Below are 16,078 nucleotides of genomic sequence, written 5' to 3' on the forward strand. Positions count from 1 at the left end.
CAACTACTACAACTATTACGAAAAATGTATTTCCGTACAAATTAGTTTCATTACTTCACATATATCCATCATTATGATGAAATTATTTACTGCATCATATTAGTATTTTTGCAATCATATATCAAACACGAATCCATGAAATTCAGTAATTATATTAAAAATAAAACTCATTTTATCATGAACTGAAATATTAATGAATTTAATGAAGAAATATAATGGACAAATGCATTACACGTTTGGTTTTTAAATGCATTAGTTATCGTAAGGCAGAAAATTTACTTGGCTTAGGCCCAGTTGTACGATGGCGGAATACATTTTGGAATAGCTTAACTACTGGGTGTTCAGTTCAAAATGTGTCATGGCTCGCTGTATGCCGTCATGTGGCTAGCTGATGAGCCTAGAGAATTCAATCTTCCTACACTTCCGCAAAGGCGTATTACCTAAATGCGAGAGAAGTTGCCTAGCAAGTACGTCGTTCATTCTGAAGAGTACGTGCCGATACGTACGGTAACGCCGGTAGTGGCAGGAATGTGAACTGTTTGGAAATACGTACTGTCGGGATAAGGGGAGAGGGTTAAGACGATTACTTACGTATTTGTTGACATTAACTTCGACGGTCAACATGGACACGGAGCATTTGATTTGTGTTGTGGAATGTTACCGTTCGCAACCGATGATAACAAATACCCTGCGTACGACTTGCCGGCGCAAAACACAGTTCGAAAGAGGTTATGGTAGCACACAGACCGTACAGACCGCCATCTGTTGCTACGACGTTCAAGTTATACCGTACACGTTCTCAAGTTCAGATTGAAGAACGCCTTAAATAATAGGCAACTTCTCTAACATATAAACTGAAACTCGCTTCAAATCGGTGACCCAACAACAGTGACGTCATGACACACTTTGAAATGAACACCCAGTATAGTATAAATGGAGCTCCGTGTTGTAAGACGTTTGTTTATTCCAAGGTTATCTATTCCATAGTTAGAAGAATAGAAACATGGTTGGCAATATTTTTTAAATATTATTTTGTTTATAAAGTACATTCACAATACTAGTAATTGAAGACTGGAAATGGAAAACGCTGAAAGCACAAAACATTAAATTACCGGGAAACACATACACAAAAAAGAACGATATTACAAATAATTTCTATGGGTGCTATTCATAGACATTTCGCTAGTCCGCGCTACGAGCGTGCTAAATTGGCCCCGGCTATCGACTGGTTAATTGTACAGGATTCATATCATATCATATCATATCATATCATATCGCTAACACTGGTTATGAATACGAAAAACGTTCGTTCGCTGATCATCCACAGAAAGCCCGCGCTAAGAATGTCTATGAATACGGCCCTAAAGTGGAAATTCTTACAGTTTCACATTAATGTTCACACCTCACTTGAACAATGTCTTAAAATCACATTAATTAGGTATACATTCTAATATAAAATAGTAATTTTGGTAAAGATGTTTGTGCTATACTACAACGGTACTGCTTTAGTAACCCACGATAGCTTGCACTTAAACCGCTTTACCACAAATTTGGTCCACTGTATAGTATTAATTTTCATTCCACTTGTATTGTATTTTTGGTCCTGGAAAAATAGCATCCGTTTTCGAAAACACTCGTCTTTTATTCACCGATTTATAGTACCAACGTGTCTTATTATAGCTTAGCTGAAAAATCTAGTAATATTTTAATTGGAGAATTTTATATTGAATGCATCACTCTTATAGATTCCACTACAGACTAATGTGAATTCATTTGTTTCAGATAGATTATCGGCTGTTTCTTGATAAAACGAAATTGTGATCCAGGGAATATTTTGTCTCCTCCTTACATCTTACTCTCCTTTGTATTTACTGCAAATCTTGTATTCTTTCGAAGTCTTGTTATTAACTCTACAAAAATTCTCGATGACCTTTTTAAGACTATTAATATTCAGTTTTTAAACTACAAAATCTAATATTTAGTGGACTTAATAGTGAAACTAGCGCTGAGATAGTTCCGGTGTTTCGGAAATAAAAATCGTTGAATTTATAAGGGATTTTTTGTGGAGATGCAGTTGACCGTATATCGATGGTCTAGATCTAATACCAAGTGATTTTCGTAAATTTTTCAGAAAAGACATAAAACTGTTTATTAAAACTAATAATAAAATAATAAAACAACAGTAATTGTTGTTATTATTATTACCACCGTCATCATCAATTATCACAAATTACAACTGATCTAACTTCATACCTAATTTCGCAAAAATAATAAAAATAAAATAAATGTAAGATGTGAAAGGAAAAACACATAGTAGTACATTATATAAACAATTCAATTCCTTATTGAAAGTGCAATAATTAACCAAAATAATAAATATAAAGGTAAGGTATAAAAAACGTATACACACGCAATAAAAACAAATAGAAAAAATACAATAAATACAAAAAAGAACATTATCTCCTAATTACCTTATTCGCTTAGTGTTAATACTAGTCATTCCAATACTCATTATTATGCTTTTCAGTGCTTAAAATAGAATGTATAAATAATAAACAATTTTTTATTGAATTGTTTATTATGTATACATTCTATTTGAAGCACTGAAAAGCATTGCAATCCGTAGGAATAGATAGAATGTATAAATAATAAACAGTTTTATGTCTCTCCTGATAATCGAAAAAATTACATACTTAGTATTAGATCTAGGCCATCAATATACAAGGCATAACAAAATCCTAAACTAACCAAACCCAAACTGTCAAAGATTCGTATATGCACGAAGGGATACGAAGGGAACTCCTCAGCGCTAGTTTAACCGACACCCGTATTTATTCACGCGAAAAATAGTCCCAAGATAGTGCAAGTAATTATATAAGACTGTTAACACATCTCCTGACGATCGCTGGATTTTTATAAATATTATAATGTGAAATAGTTTTCAACTGTTTAAGGTTATAAGAACATTATAACAACAGATAAGTTTTAAGTGAATGATCCGAAATATATTTATTAACTCGTATAATGTTTAAGGGATCGCAAACAATATTCCTAAAAGAATATTAACCTGAAAATATAATGAAGTGTATGAGACGCAACACTTTTTGAAACAAATATAGTGTATGCTAATACGAATTAAATTTAAATTTAGGTGATCGCATAAAGCATGATATTTATAATTATGCTAAATTTAAAAAGGCAAAAAATTCAAGTATTTAACATGACTAAAATAATTTGTGTTCTCTCTGATACCATCAAGCTTAAGAAATGTATGGTTTCATATGACACGTATAAGCATAAAATATAATATGTAACTTGTACGGTAACTATTCTTTTAGCGACAATCAGAATAGGCCTATAAATTGTAATAGAGAATACAATATTTCCAAGAATTTAATTTTCATTCAGCTTAACCGGTATTAATGGGAGAGCACAGCACATTAAAACTTGTGATTGCTCTTCAAATCACGAGCTATTTGTCCTTGCGAGGCCTCGCAGTCAATGTCCAATCAGAAGGAGCGAAAGAAAAGGGATAGGCACTCACTATATGCAAGAAGCGGTGAGATTCCACTAATATTACTGTTCATTGGCTGTTGTGTAATTCGCTTCTCATTTGAAACGGTACATTACGAGTAATGATCTAAGGAAAATAAAAAACAGAAATTGAGATATCAACATTCCTGGTATGTTAAAACTGCTGATAACTTTTTGCTTAGACCCATACATTGGACACGTAATTGGGAAGATCTATGTTTCGTAAGTTAAAACTTAACTGATCTAAGCATCATATTTTATTAAATATAATTAAATCAGTTTTGTTATAATCTCTCTCTCAAAAGTAAACACTTCCATATTTTTGAAACATTAAAAGTAATCGAATTTCCAAAGCTGCACGAAGCACATAAAAATGTGGAGAAACTTTAGACCATTTTCCACTGACATCCGCCATGTTGCCTTTTCTTGCGTTACCAACAGAAGCAACTATAACTATACCATGTCAGTTTCAAATTAATGTAAGCCGTGAAAAGAATTCCTATATTTCATTTATCATTATTTGTTATCAGATTATTCGAATGAGAACAAGCTCTAAGAACTTAACAAACCAAACCTAAACTTCGTCATATTAACCAACGTTTCCTACCGAATTTAGTATTTAAAGAATTATTACATATTAGCATTACTTTTGACGAGTTGATTCTTATATTGGCGACATTGAGTATATACAATTGTGTGCAAAAACGGCATAACTGCAGTAGTTTTGGGGGGGGGGGGAATGGTCTAAAGAATACCCAAATGTGTTAAAAATGATTTGCATTAATTTACGATGTACAATATATTTTAAGAATTTCTATTTTTTGCCTGACAATTACGATCATTCTATAATTATTATTTGATGAATTACCTACATTACAATATTTGAAGGATTCAATCACTGAAATTATTATGGAGAAAAGAATTACCTTCAAACTGTTGTCCATATTGTTTCTAACTTGTCATGCCGTCATGTCCGTAGTGATAGTCTAACACAAAAAATAATGAAAACATGTGGAAATCGGTATTTATGACAAATACGTACAACCGAATTACACACGCATACAGCTAAAACAGATAAATATTTGATTATTACAATAAAATAGTATATATTTAATCGATAACACAAAAAGGAACGGATATATACACGAGACAAATTCACAACCCGCACAAGACAAGCGCCATATTCTCAACCTGAACACATGCTTCGATTATAACCAATCACAACACAGGAATACGACAGTCATTGGGTGAAGAGGAGGGAGGAAAGACGCTACAAGTAAAACATAAAACTTACAGTATGTTTAGAAAATAATTAAACGATATGATGATGAAAGAGTTTGAAAATACGGTAAAGAAAGTTATGTGGTATTCATGAAAAAACAAAATAAACGCAGTAAATTGGAGAGTAGCTGAGTTGAAGGATTTTAACGAAGTTCTCAACTATTGCTTTGAAACGGCAGAATTTTAAATTCTACAAAAACACTTAAAACTGCAGATTATTGGAGCCTTTACCTCCATAGGACATAAAAGAGGAGGAAGAGACAGAGGAGGACAGCGAGATGAAAAGCTTCTGATTTTGAGAGTATTTAGAAAGCAATTAGATAACTAAAAGTGCAGTAGAAATGGATAACTTCCGATCTGCTGGGTGGTTCGGAAGTAACTCAACCATTCGAGTTGGAGCTTGAATAATGGAATACTCCTGATTCACAGTAGGCCTACAGGCCTATTATGAATAAACTCAAAGATTGAATGTGAATACATAAGGACGTGAAGGAGTGGGAAGACTTTGTGTAAGTAAAGTATTTAGAAAGGAGCTCAAATACCGCAGATTATCTATAATTAAAGTGACTTAAGATTATCTAAGTTATAGGCTGCTTAGAAAGTTGGTACAATGTGTTTCATTTGGGCTACTAATTCGAAGTCAAGGAACATTAAAAGAAGTTCATATACGCTTAAAATTTCTCAGAAACCAGTTGCCGCGCCAACAGCTAAAGCGCTATACGCGCTGGTCTTTCATTTAGGCGGCCCGGGTTCGACGAATATTTCACTATTAGTTACTATTTGAAGAGTCCACTGCAAGAATGATGGATGTCATTTGGAACACATTTTGCAGGAGACGCAATTGAAAGTTTGAAATGCTTAGCGCTCAAAGCTTAACTGAGATTTTCCGATCATTACTGGACAATGACTATCAGTGTTAATGCCATATAACTCTCTATGTACATTCTATATGTCATAAGCTATGCATTGACAGTCTTGGTTCGTTTTCGACAAGAAAGTGACATCCATCATCCTTGCAGTGAACTCTTCATTTTTAATATTTATAAAACAATGACTAAAATGATTACATTCTTTAAGGGCTACTATAGCTGAGTTTTATAACAAACGGTCAAAAAATCAATTATAGTGTTTTACGGAGATGTTCCTTGGGCACTTAAGAAGTTGACAGTAAGAGAGTCCAGGAGCTATTATACATAGGCCTGCTGCATACGTCAGTAATGCATACCATTTCACAAATTTTCCTTTTTCTCGAACCTACATTTTTAGATGTTAAAAATTCACCATGAACATGTATTTTTCACCAAATTGAATGAATAAATAAATTAACGAATGAATTAAGTACATTTACTTAAGACAAATACAAACTCATGTACACATGATCCTTCGCACGAGCCTGTACGACCATTCGTGCTATAACCACAGTCTAGTATAGGCTATACAGTCACGAAGCTTGAGTTGTGAGGATGCTAGGAACAATAGACTTTGTCGATACTATTTCGCATTGTCTGTAATGAGGCGATATTAGCGATCCTAGTGGTTAGCAACTATCTGTGGATGCATATTTACTACGTATTGAGCTTCGTGACTGTATATACTAGACTGTGCTATAACTATGCACAGTTTGATTCCTCACAAAAATAATAATAATAATAATAATAATAATAATAATAATAATAGTAATAATAATAATGAAAGAACAGTAATAATGATTACAATCATTTAACATCAATTATCACTGTCATAATTATCATTACCACAATTATATCTAATCCAATTTTATACCAAATTCCACAAAAATATTCTAATAATAAAAAAAAATAAAATAAATGTAAGATATGAGAAAAGTCAAAGTGAAACAGACATAAAATTAAATTGAATTCCATATCAAAATTTCACTCAACAATCCAAATAATGAATATCAATGTAAGACATAAAAGAAACCACGCATGCAATAAAAACACACAAAATAAATACCAAAATAACTTTATCTCCTCATTATCTTATTTACATTCAGTGTCTTTACCACCCATTATAACACTAATAAATAACTCTTCCCCCTATTTCCTCTGCCCCCTCCCACTTGGTCAGTTTCACCCTCAGCCTCAAATGAATTTAAAACATTCATACGTGTCCATACATATTATCTGAGATCTACCGTTGAGAAATCTTAAGCATCTTAAAATCCAAGAGCTAGAAAAATATTATGTAAATGGAAAAATATGATTAAAGGAAATAGTGTCAGGTAATCAACAAATATATTCTGTCTAAACTAATCTAGTATCTTCAATTTCTTAACGTTAACATATTCCCATTGAATCAGGTTTTGTGTGGAATAATGTGTAGTTGCCGTATTTTGATTATAGAAAATTACAATCATATCACTAATTTGAAAAATTACTATAAAACTAATTTGATAAGTATCAATCAGATTGAGCTGAATATTTGCGAACACCTTAATTTTAATGGATGTAACAGTTTAAACAATGAAAGGAATCAGATAAAAATTGTAAATATTTCAAAACTCTATCATGGTGTTCCTTAATATCAGGAAACAAAGAATAGGCCTATATAATACTATAGTTTAATAATCCATCCTTAAAAAAATATGTGTGGATTGGAAAGAGAGGAGGATATTCTGTAATCATTAAATGGAACAAACTGTCAAGGACAAAAGAATTTAATGTCAAAGGGAAGTCCAATAAGAAGAGGAGTACGACAAGGATGCCCATCTACTTAGAGGATTTAGTAAAGAACTGTTTTCAGAACATGGTAGGAGTGGTAATGAGAAGAAGAAGAATAAAATGCATAAGATTTTCTCATAATATGGCGTTGTTAGCAGTAAAGGAGACAATTCTAAGGAATATGCTACTGGACCTAAACGGCAGCTGTGAGCAGTATGGTATGAAGATAAATTCAAACAAGACGAAGAGTATGGTTATCAGAAGAAAACTAAAGAAGATATACTTGCAAATTCACAATGAGGCAACAGAGTAAGTGGACAGTTTCAAATACTTGGAATGTGCTGTAAATAGTAATATGAGCTGCTGCCAGGAAGTCAAAAGAAGGATAGGAATGACAAAGGAAGCGTTTAAAAGGAAAAGAAGTTCCTTCTGCGGATCTCTGGAAAAAGATCAAAGGAAGAGTCTAGTGAAGTGCTTTGTGTAGGGTGTGGCATTGTATGGAGCAGAAACATGGACATTATGACGAAGTGAAGAGAAACAAATAGAAGCATTTGAAGAAAAATGGAGCTTGTGAAATGAACAGACAAAATAAGAAATGAAGCTGTGTTGAGTGAAGAATTTTTTTTTAGTAGGTTATTTTACGACGCTTTATCAATATCTTGTGAGTGAAGAAAGGATGATGCTGAAACTGATCAGGAAGAGAACAAAAAATTAGCTGGGACACTGGTTAAGAAGAAACTGCCTACTGAAGGATGCACTGGAAGGAATGGTGAACGAGAGAAAAGTTCGAGGCTGAAGAAAATAGCAGAAAATAGATAATATTAAGGTATGCGGGTCGTTTGCGGAAATTAAGAGGAAGGCGGAAAATATCGAAGATTGGTAAATGCTGGGTTAGCTGTGATAAATCTGCCTCGAATGAATAAAACACTGACTGGTACACAAGGTTCAACAAAAGCTTTTTGGCCAGGTTGAGATGGCATTTGTAATGGACAAAGCGGACGTTGGAGAGGGTATTCCTATTTTCGTCTATCGTTTCACCAAAAATTTCTGTCTTTCCCTCATTTCATCTATCATATGTAGCAGTTTAAAATTAGCCTGGCATAAAGCCTTAGGAGTAGTATACTGTACGTGTACCGATGCTTACATAAGAAGGTCTTAATGCTCCGACGATGGGGCATATAAGGTATTCTCCTTAGGGTGGAAACTGACTCTGTGATGACTGAGGGTGAATGACCCACCTGTCAACAAGGAATTCAGGAACGCACTCAGGCCACCTGTAGGACTTGGACAATCATCACATATTGTGTAGGGCGCAAAATGGGCTAAAACAATCCCAAGTGCAAGAATCGGTTCCTGGTCCAGCCCAGCTCTTCATATAAATAACAAAGCTTAATTTTTTAATGTGAGGTAACTGAAGTAAGGTACAGGAGTTCCGAAAATAACTCTACTTCTGTGTATATTTATCTTAACTTCGAAATAAAATTCAATAACAACTAGTAATTGACATATAATTATATTCATATGTGAGGCCTCCCGGTCCTCATTGAATAATCAATGATTATAAGTAGTCATAGAGTAGATAACTATTATTGGAAAAAAATTCGTTTCGGCACCAGAAATAGAACCAATAATAAGTAGTAATACAAATTTCAGTATTATTTAATTCTACTGTGGCTAATATTCCCGTTACAGGAGAATGGAGAAAGTTACAAAAAGCAGAACTGCATGCATTGTATTCTTCACCTGACATAATTAGAAACATTAAATCCAGATGTTTGAGATGGGCAGGGCTTGTAGAAGGTATGGACGAATCCAGAAATGCATATAGAGTGTTAGTTGGGAGGCCGGAGGGAAAAAAATCTTTGGGGAGGCCGAGATGTAGATGGGAGGATAATATTAAAATGGATATGAGGGAAGTGGGATATGATGATAGAGACTGGATTAATCTTGCACAGGATAAGGACCGATGGCGGGCTTATGTGAGGGCGACGATGAACAAGCGGATTCCTTAAAAGCAGGCTTGGAGAACTGGGCGACAATTGTGGCATTGCGTCACTCATCGTATACGTCACTCATCGAATACGTCACTCACTTTTTCCTACCATCCCCGCGTCATTGACTTGGTAGGGGAGGGGATTTGTATTCAGTGTCAATCAGCGTATTCCGAATCTCACCGGACCGGTGGACAACAATGACGTCACGCTGCAGCGAAATAGAAACAAAACTGCTGGAAGGATCGATGGCTGTCATGACGACTGTATAAGTTGTTGTCTGTGCTACTCTAGCAAAATTTTGCGAAATTTCCGTACTGCCATCTCGTTCAAAGAGAAGATAGCATAAACAATTTATTTCTTGAACCGGTAATAATAACGGGTCCGTTGACATGTTCGCTCATAAGCCATTAACATATTGTTTTTACGTTGTGCTCATTACAAACAATACAGCAGAACTAAAGCAGAACACATCGCCATAACACAACAGTGAACGATGTCATTCGTCTGCTAATTCCCGCCCTATACAAGAACCAATCAGATTCACTGATGGTGGCTGATGGAGACTGCCACCACTTTTGCAAGCTGATGGCACCAGTGCGACACCGGTGGAGCATCAGGACTCCATCGGTGAAATTCGGAACACCGTGATGCCATCAGAGTGCTCAGCGCTGAGATTCGAAATACGCTCTGTGTGATTGAGTACGGGCCACAGATACGTCATTCAACGCCGGTGGACTGAGGACGGGGAACCAACGCTTTCCTCATGCTTTCCATCCCTCTCTCGCCAGTTCTGCATCCCTGCTTAAAAGTAAGTAAGTGCCTAATATTCCCTTAACAGTTCTTACCCGTCCTCTGATTGAAGCTCTGGCTGATATGTACATCTATTATCAGGTAGTACATCTCACTTGACGATATGTGTCAGAGGAAGAACAATTTTTGTATACACATGAAGTCTGACTAGTGTAATATGTAGCTAGTCGGCGATGTATGCAATGGAGTTGGAAAGGAACTGGCCACCCTACCACATTATCTCCTGACCTAGTTGCCTCATAAGGGGTGCCTTCTTGGTATCACATGTGGGGTTCAGACCTATTTTCGGACAGTTGACTAAACAACAACCCTTTATGACCAGACTTTTTCGCTTCTTTCCCTGTTAAAGAAAAAGTACATTCGCGACACAGCTTCCATGAAATGGCAAAGCTACGAACTTCACGGTCTTTCACCTTTAATAAATACAATGTTCCACGCAGACGTACAATACAAATCCTCTTACTGGTTTTCCACATTGATACGCCTGCATAATACGCTACCAGAAGTACAAATAACTCAGCAGTGATAATGAAGGGGCCCACATTTTGAATAGGGGCACTCAACCCTGTCGACAGCTTAAACATTCTTTGCCACCACAGTGCAGATTAACGGGGCTTACTAATGCATATCGTTGTATCATACACGAACGAAAGTGTGAATGTATGCGTAAAGCCAGACTAAAACCTTACTGTTATCACTATGGAGTATTTCTTTGAATTGCTACGTCAACCGAAGAGTTTATACTGTGCCATACCATAACTATGTGAAGAGCATCGAATTTTATCTTAGACTATTTATAGATTACCGAGCCTTGAGTTCAAAGCTCGACGACAACCATCAATTTCTATAATGTTGAACGATGTAAATTTCTGTAGTGCTCGGGAAAAGTGACACAAGTAAAAAATGTTAATTTTACAGAAGAAGGAAAAAAAAACTTCTTCACACTGGTTTATGTCGATTTGATTTTCTTCCGTATGAATTATTGTAATGGGAAGAATACTAATGTCTCTTTTCCCAAGCGAGCAGATGTTCCGTAAGTTGTCAATAAATTAATAAAAAATGTTTGTGGAAACTGACTTATGCCACTTTTCCCAAGCACTGCAGATTTATACCACGATAATTTAAGTATATAGATAGTTGTGGATTTATTCAGAGATTGTAAATACAAATGCATTACATTATCAAAATTTCCCCTAAAATACAAAGCGTAAGCATGGCTCTTTTGACTGTACGTGCTTTGCACAACCGGTCTTACTTTGTACGTTACTCCCTCCTCACCTATAATAAAAGTCCAAGCACTGTCCATAAAAAGTGAAGAGAAGCGTCTATGGTCTGTCCCAGGATTCTGTGGAGTAACTTCGCTCATATGGGGGCCGAGTCTATATATGCCGAAGTGTATTGTGGGCAGTATCAGCTCGAGTCCGCTAAGGGGAAAGATGCTCATAGTAGAAGGTAGAATAGAGTTCAGATAGAAATTATCCCCTCCTGCAAGCGATTGCTCGCTTCGTTCTAGCTCCCCCCAAAGCGGTCATTGGACCTAGCCCCTCACATATTACTTGCGCAGAGGTTTTGTTTCGTGTTTCTACGCCACAGATCCTGGGACGGACCACAGAAACATAAGAAATGTGCATATATGGAGAATTACTCAGGCATTCTATCTACTGTCCGTCTAAGTGGTTATGTATCAGGGTTGTAGAAAGGGGGAAATTACGTGACCGTTAATTACTTAACGAGGCCCTTTTATTTAAGTCACTTTAAACAGTTGTATAATATTACGTAGACGTCCAATTCCTAACAGAAATTAATGTTTTCAGAATAGAGCTAAAGCATCCACTAGCCTTTACAGAGGGGCGAGCAGAAGCGAGTGGAAGAAACCGGGATGCGACGTAGGCAAACGGACGACAGTACCTGTGCGAAAATATGATTCAATATTGAAAGCTCTTTCGACACTAGAAAACGCGAACATATTTCTGGAACGTACTATAGGCACTAACTCATTACTGATTACTATGACCGCATACGCGGCCTTGGTTCTGTGTGGAGGACGATTGAAAGTTTACTAGTAGAGGGGGTGGGAGTGAAGTACATTCAAACATTCAAGTTGAAGTAATGTCCATAATTGAAGTAAAATGAAATAATGTCCCTGTACTACTACTACTACTACTACTACTACTACTACTACTACTAATAATAATAATAATAATAATAATAATCATGATAATAAAAATATTATTACTGCTATTAGGTATATTTTACTTATTATTATTATTATTATTATTATTATTATTATTATTATTATTATTATTATTATTATTATTATTATTATTATGGAAATTAAACTTTCAAACATCTGTCTGGTGCGGTTTTGAGAATATATTTGGTTGGGTAGTCTGCTACCAAGAACGCTATAAAAATAAAAACATGCACGTAGACGGCATGTCAGTCAAATCTGACTGTATATTGCAATATATATCTTGAACCGTATCTCTTTCCTCGCCACCCTAAAATTTATACTACTTCTTCCGACACATTTACATATGAGCACCTGAGAGGCAGGCAACCCATCTCACTCGCTCTGCTCTAGGAAAGTTAATTTTCCAGCTCACACAACCTCTTCCATTACGTTAGCGTATTCCAATATGCTTTCATGTCATCTGCCAGGTCACCGGAGCCACCACTACCACGGCGACGCCGGAGGGGCAGGAGGGGAAGGGGACGCCTGGGGCTCCAAGGATGCCAGCGCCTCCAACCGGAAGCCCAGCGCCAACGCCATCTTACCCGTGGGTCCTGTCAAAATGTTCCCCCCGCAGGATGTCTTCCTCTCCGAGAACTGCACCGTCGTCCTGGCGCAGATTGGTAGCACCCCGATACTCCACTGCGAAGTGGCGGACATCGGGGAAGGCACGGTGAGCTGACGCTTTAATGTTCTTTGTTATACTTTCGGTCTGTTCATTAACTATATTCGCCCAGTTTTGGTCTATTGCGTTTATGTATATATTTATAATTAGTGCTAGCGGCACGGGAACAAACAATTTCACAATTCACGAAGTGTAAATTAATATAAATAACGCCGAAAAACTTTCATATTTCGTAATTTTTTGGAAAAATACCCGTAATAATAAAAATTCTTCATAATTTTCAATATGCTGCACGATTTTCTCTTTCCTTTAATGAACCGGTTTTCTCGATATTATAAGTAGACAATATAGATGTCCGGCTATTGCTGCACCTCTGAATGGGCAGGGCATGGTTGCGCCCCACGGTAAGGTAAGATGCAGCAGATAAAAAAGGGTCCCTGTTTTGTGGGCATAGTTGCGCCCCGTTCCCATCAGCTAGAGAAAAGGGGCATGGCATAGTTGCGCCCCGATGAAATAGGTAGAGAAAAAGACATTACGGGAACTCGAGACTCTTAATCAACCAATCTTATTGATTTCTTATTCCATTTAATATTCATTATCAATACCGTTAAAATGAACACCATGAAGTTGGCAGTACTTTATTAACTGTTTTTCTACTGTTTATGCAGTGATTATTGATAGCCTACCGTTAAAATGAACACTATGAAGTTGGCAGTACAGTACTTTATTAGCTGACATATTCAAATGAGTAAGGCGTTAGAATATGGGGCCTTAGGGATCTTGACATTTTATTAGTGATTTTCACATTGTGGCGTATAGTGAGGTTAATTTAAAATGAATGTTAAATTTAGTGAAAAGGGTAAAGAGTTAATAATTCACAATGGTTCTAAGTTTCGATTTGCGAAACTCTGTACCGTAGGCTTAAGATATCGATGTACAAACAAAAAATGCAGTTCATTTACTGTGTGTGATCGATAAAAAAAGTGTTATTGTAAACAGAAAATTTGATCACATGCTACGTGATTTCAGTGCAGCTACCATTATATATTTTTTTAAATAGGCCTAACTTATTTATTTTATGACAATCACTTTCGTGTGTACTATGCCCATCGGGGAGCAACTATGCCATGCCTCGGCCTCCCAATTGACCGCGGGGCGCAACTATGCCATACCGCTCTGAATAATATGAGTAAGAATTTTTTTTACTTGGGAGGGAACCAACCTGCCGCACAACCCACAACTTGGAGGACCAGGGTTTGATTTGGGGGTTATCCTTCCCCTAGACAAGTTGTCTTCTCTGCAGCTAATGAACCCTGTCTGTCCATCCCGTAAACCTGGAAAGGACCCTGACCAGGTACTACCCACCGGGCCAGTGGGACCTGGGGTTCACAAAAGGGCAGGGCGACCACACCCTGAGAGAGGCTAACTCCTAATGGAGCGTCTTGCCTTGTTACCCTACAATATAATTAGAAATTTCAACTGATAAAACAAAATGCATAGTCTTTCAAGGTAAATACAGCATAAGATAAATAATAAAGCCATTGAAGAGGTTCAAAGTTTGATGCGAAATTTCATCTATCCACCAAGGAGATATTGAACATAAAGTACACAAGTTTCAGAACTTTTTACCGTGTGAGCAAAACATATGTGTATCTTATCTGTCGCCTTCCATACAAGATAAGACATGTCGGTGAGATGACCTTGTATTGTGCTTCTATTTATTACGAGTGTATCACGACAGATCTTATCTCACTCGAGCGTGCGACATTCGACCGAGTTCAAGCGAGCGATTTAACTCCAATGCAGCACTCTGATTCCCATACCAACAGTTCAGAATAAACTTACTATAATTTAACCATGAATTTAATCATATTGTTCTTAGAGTCCTTAATTAGTTTAAATGATATTTACCTCGTCATAAGACGACTGCAATTCGACCTTTAGTTTGTTATCAATGCCTTCCTCTCTTCGCCGAAATATGAGCGTGGGTATCAGAATGTTTAACTTCAAAGTGACGCTTAATGTTGTACGTTTTTTCCCGAACATTGATATGGCATATTAAACACTGAACATTTTTGTCGTCAGATTAGATAAGATACAAGCCCTCCCAAGAGGAGTCAAATCCTGAACCGACTGTCGACGCACTTCTCTTCATTCTTATTCAAAACAGTCAAGCACAAACGATAGTTCAGCATATGGGTGAATGAATGATTGATGGGTCGCATAATCCAGCAATGCCTGCAGAATATCATCGAACAGACGGAAGAGTTGATGATCGTATGCATTCGTACACCACCACAGCCGCAGCGACAGAGAGGAGTGGGGGTCCGCCCTGGGCAGACACAGGGCAGCGTCCGGGCAACCTAGCCCTCAAACACTGTGTTGGAATGGTCTGCTTTAGTCTATGACGCGGGATTTGTCGGACACCCTTAGAAAGAAGGCGGATCTAAACTTTCCCTCAGTAAGGCCCGTAACACACTTGAAGAGTTTTCACTAGCGAGAAATGTGTTGCGAGAAAGAGGCGAAGAGCCTTCCTCCACACAATTGGCGAGGTCTCGATATCACAGATTACACCTCGCTATGATCATCTATGCACTGCCTTCATGCAGAAAGCATTTATCTGATTATAGTAATGACTCGTTGGGGGAAATACTATAGGTTATGTATTTACGTATATTGTCGTACTTAAATATAATTATAACCTGTAAGTACGTACTTTACAAATTACGTACTAACGCTTTGTTGAATCTGACAATGAGTATTCAGATGATGAGGAAATGGAGTTACGTGAACATATTTTGTTCATGAAAAGAACAAGTAGGCCTAAAATTATAGCCAGAAATATCTGAAAATCACATTGTATCTTACGAAAATAAGGGCAAGTTTTGGACACTGGTTTCGATTTGAATGATGATACGTT

The 16,078-nt window shown here is 36.7% G+C and overlaps 1 protein-coding gene across 1 annotated transcript in view; it reads left to right on the forward strand.

The window, feature by feature from the left end:
• LOC138692672 (zwei Ig domain protein zig-8-like) overlaps positions 1 to 16,078 on the forward strand; it is a 459,104-nt gene that overhangs the window by 353,378 nt on the left and 89,648 nt on the right. Inside the window, exon 2 of the mRNA XM_069815794.1 lies at positions 12,962 to 13,206. Coding sequence (XP_069671895.1) covers positions 12,962 to 13,206 — 245 coding nt within the window. The remainder of the gene's footprint in view (positions 1 to 12,961; positions 13,207 to 16,078) is intronic.

This window comes from Periplaneta americana, chromosome 17 (assembly GCF_040183065.1).
Source record: "Periplaneta americana isolate PAMFEO1 chromosome 17, P.americana_PAMFEO1_priV1, whole genome shotgun sequence".
NCBI classification, from domain to species: Eukaryota; Metazoa; Arthropoda; class Insecta; order Blattodea; family Blattidae; genus Periplaneta; species Periplaneta americana.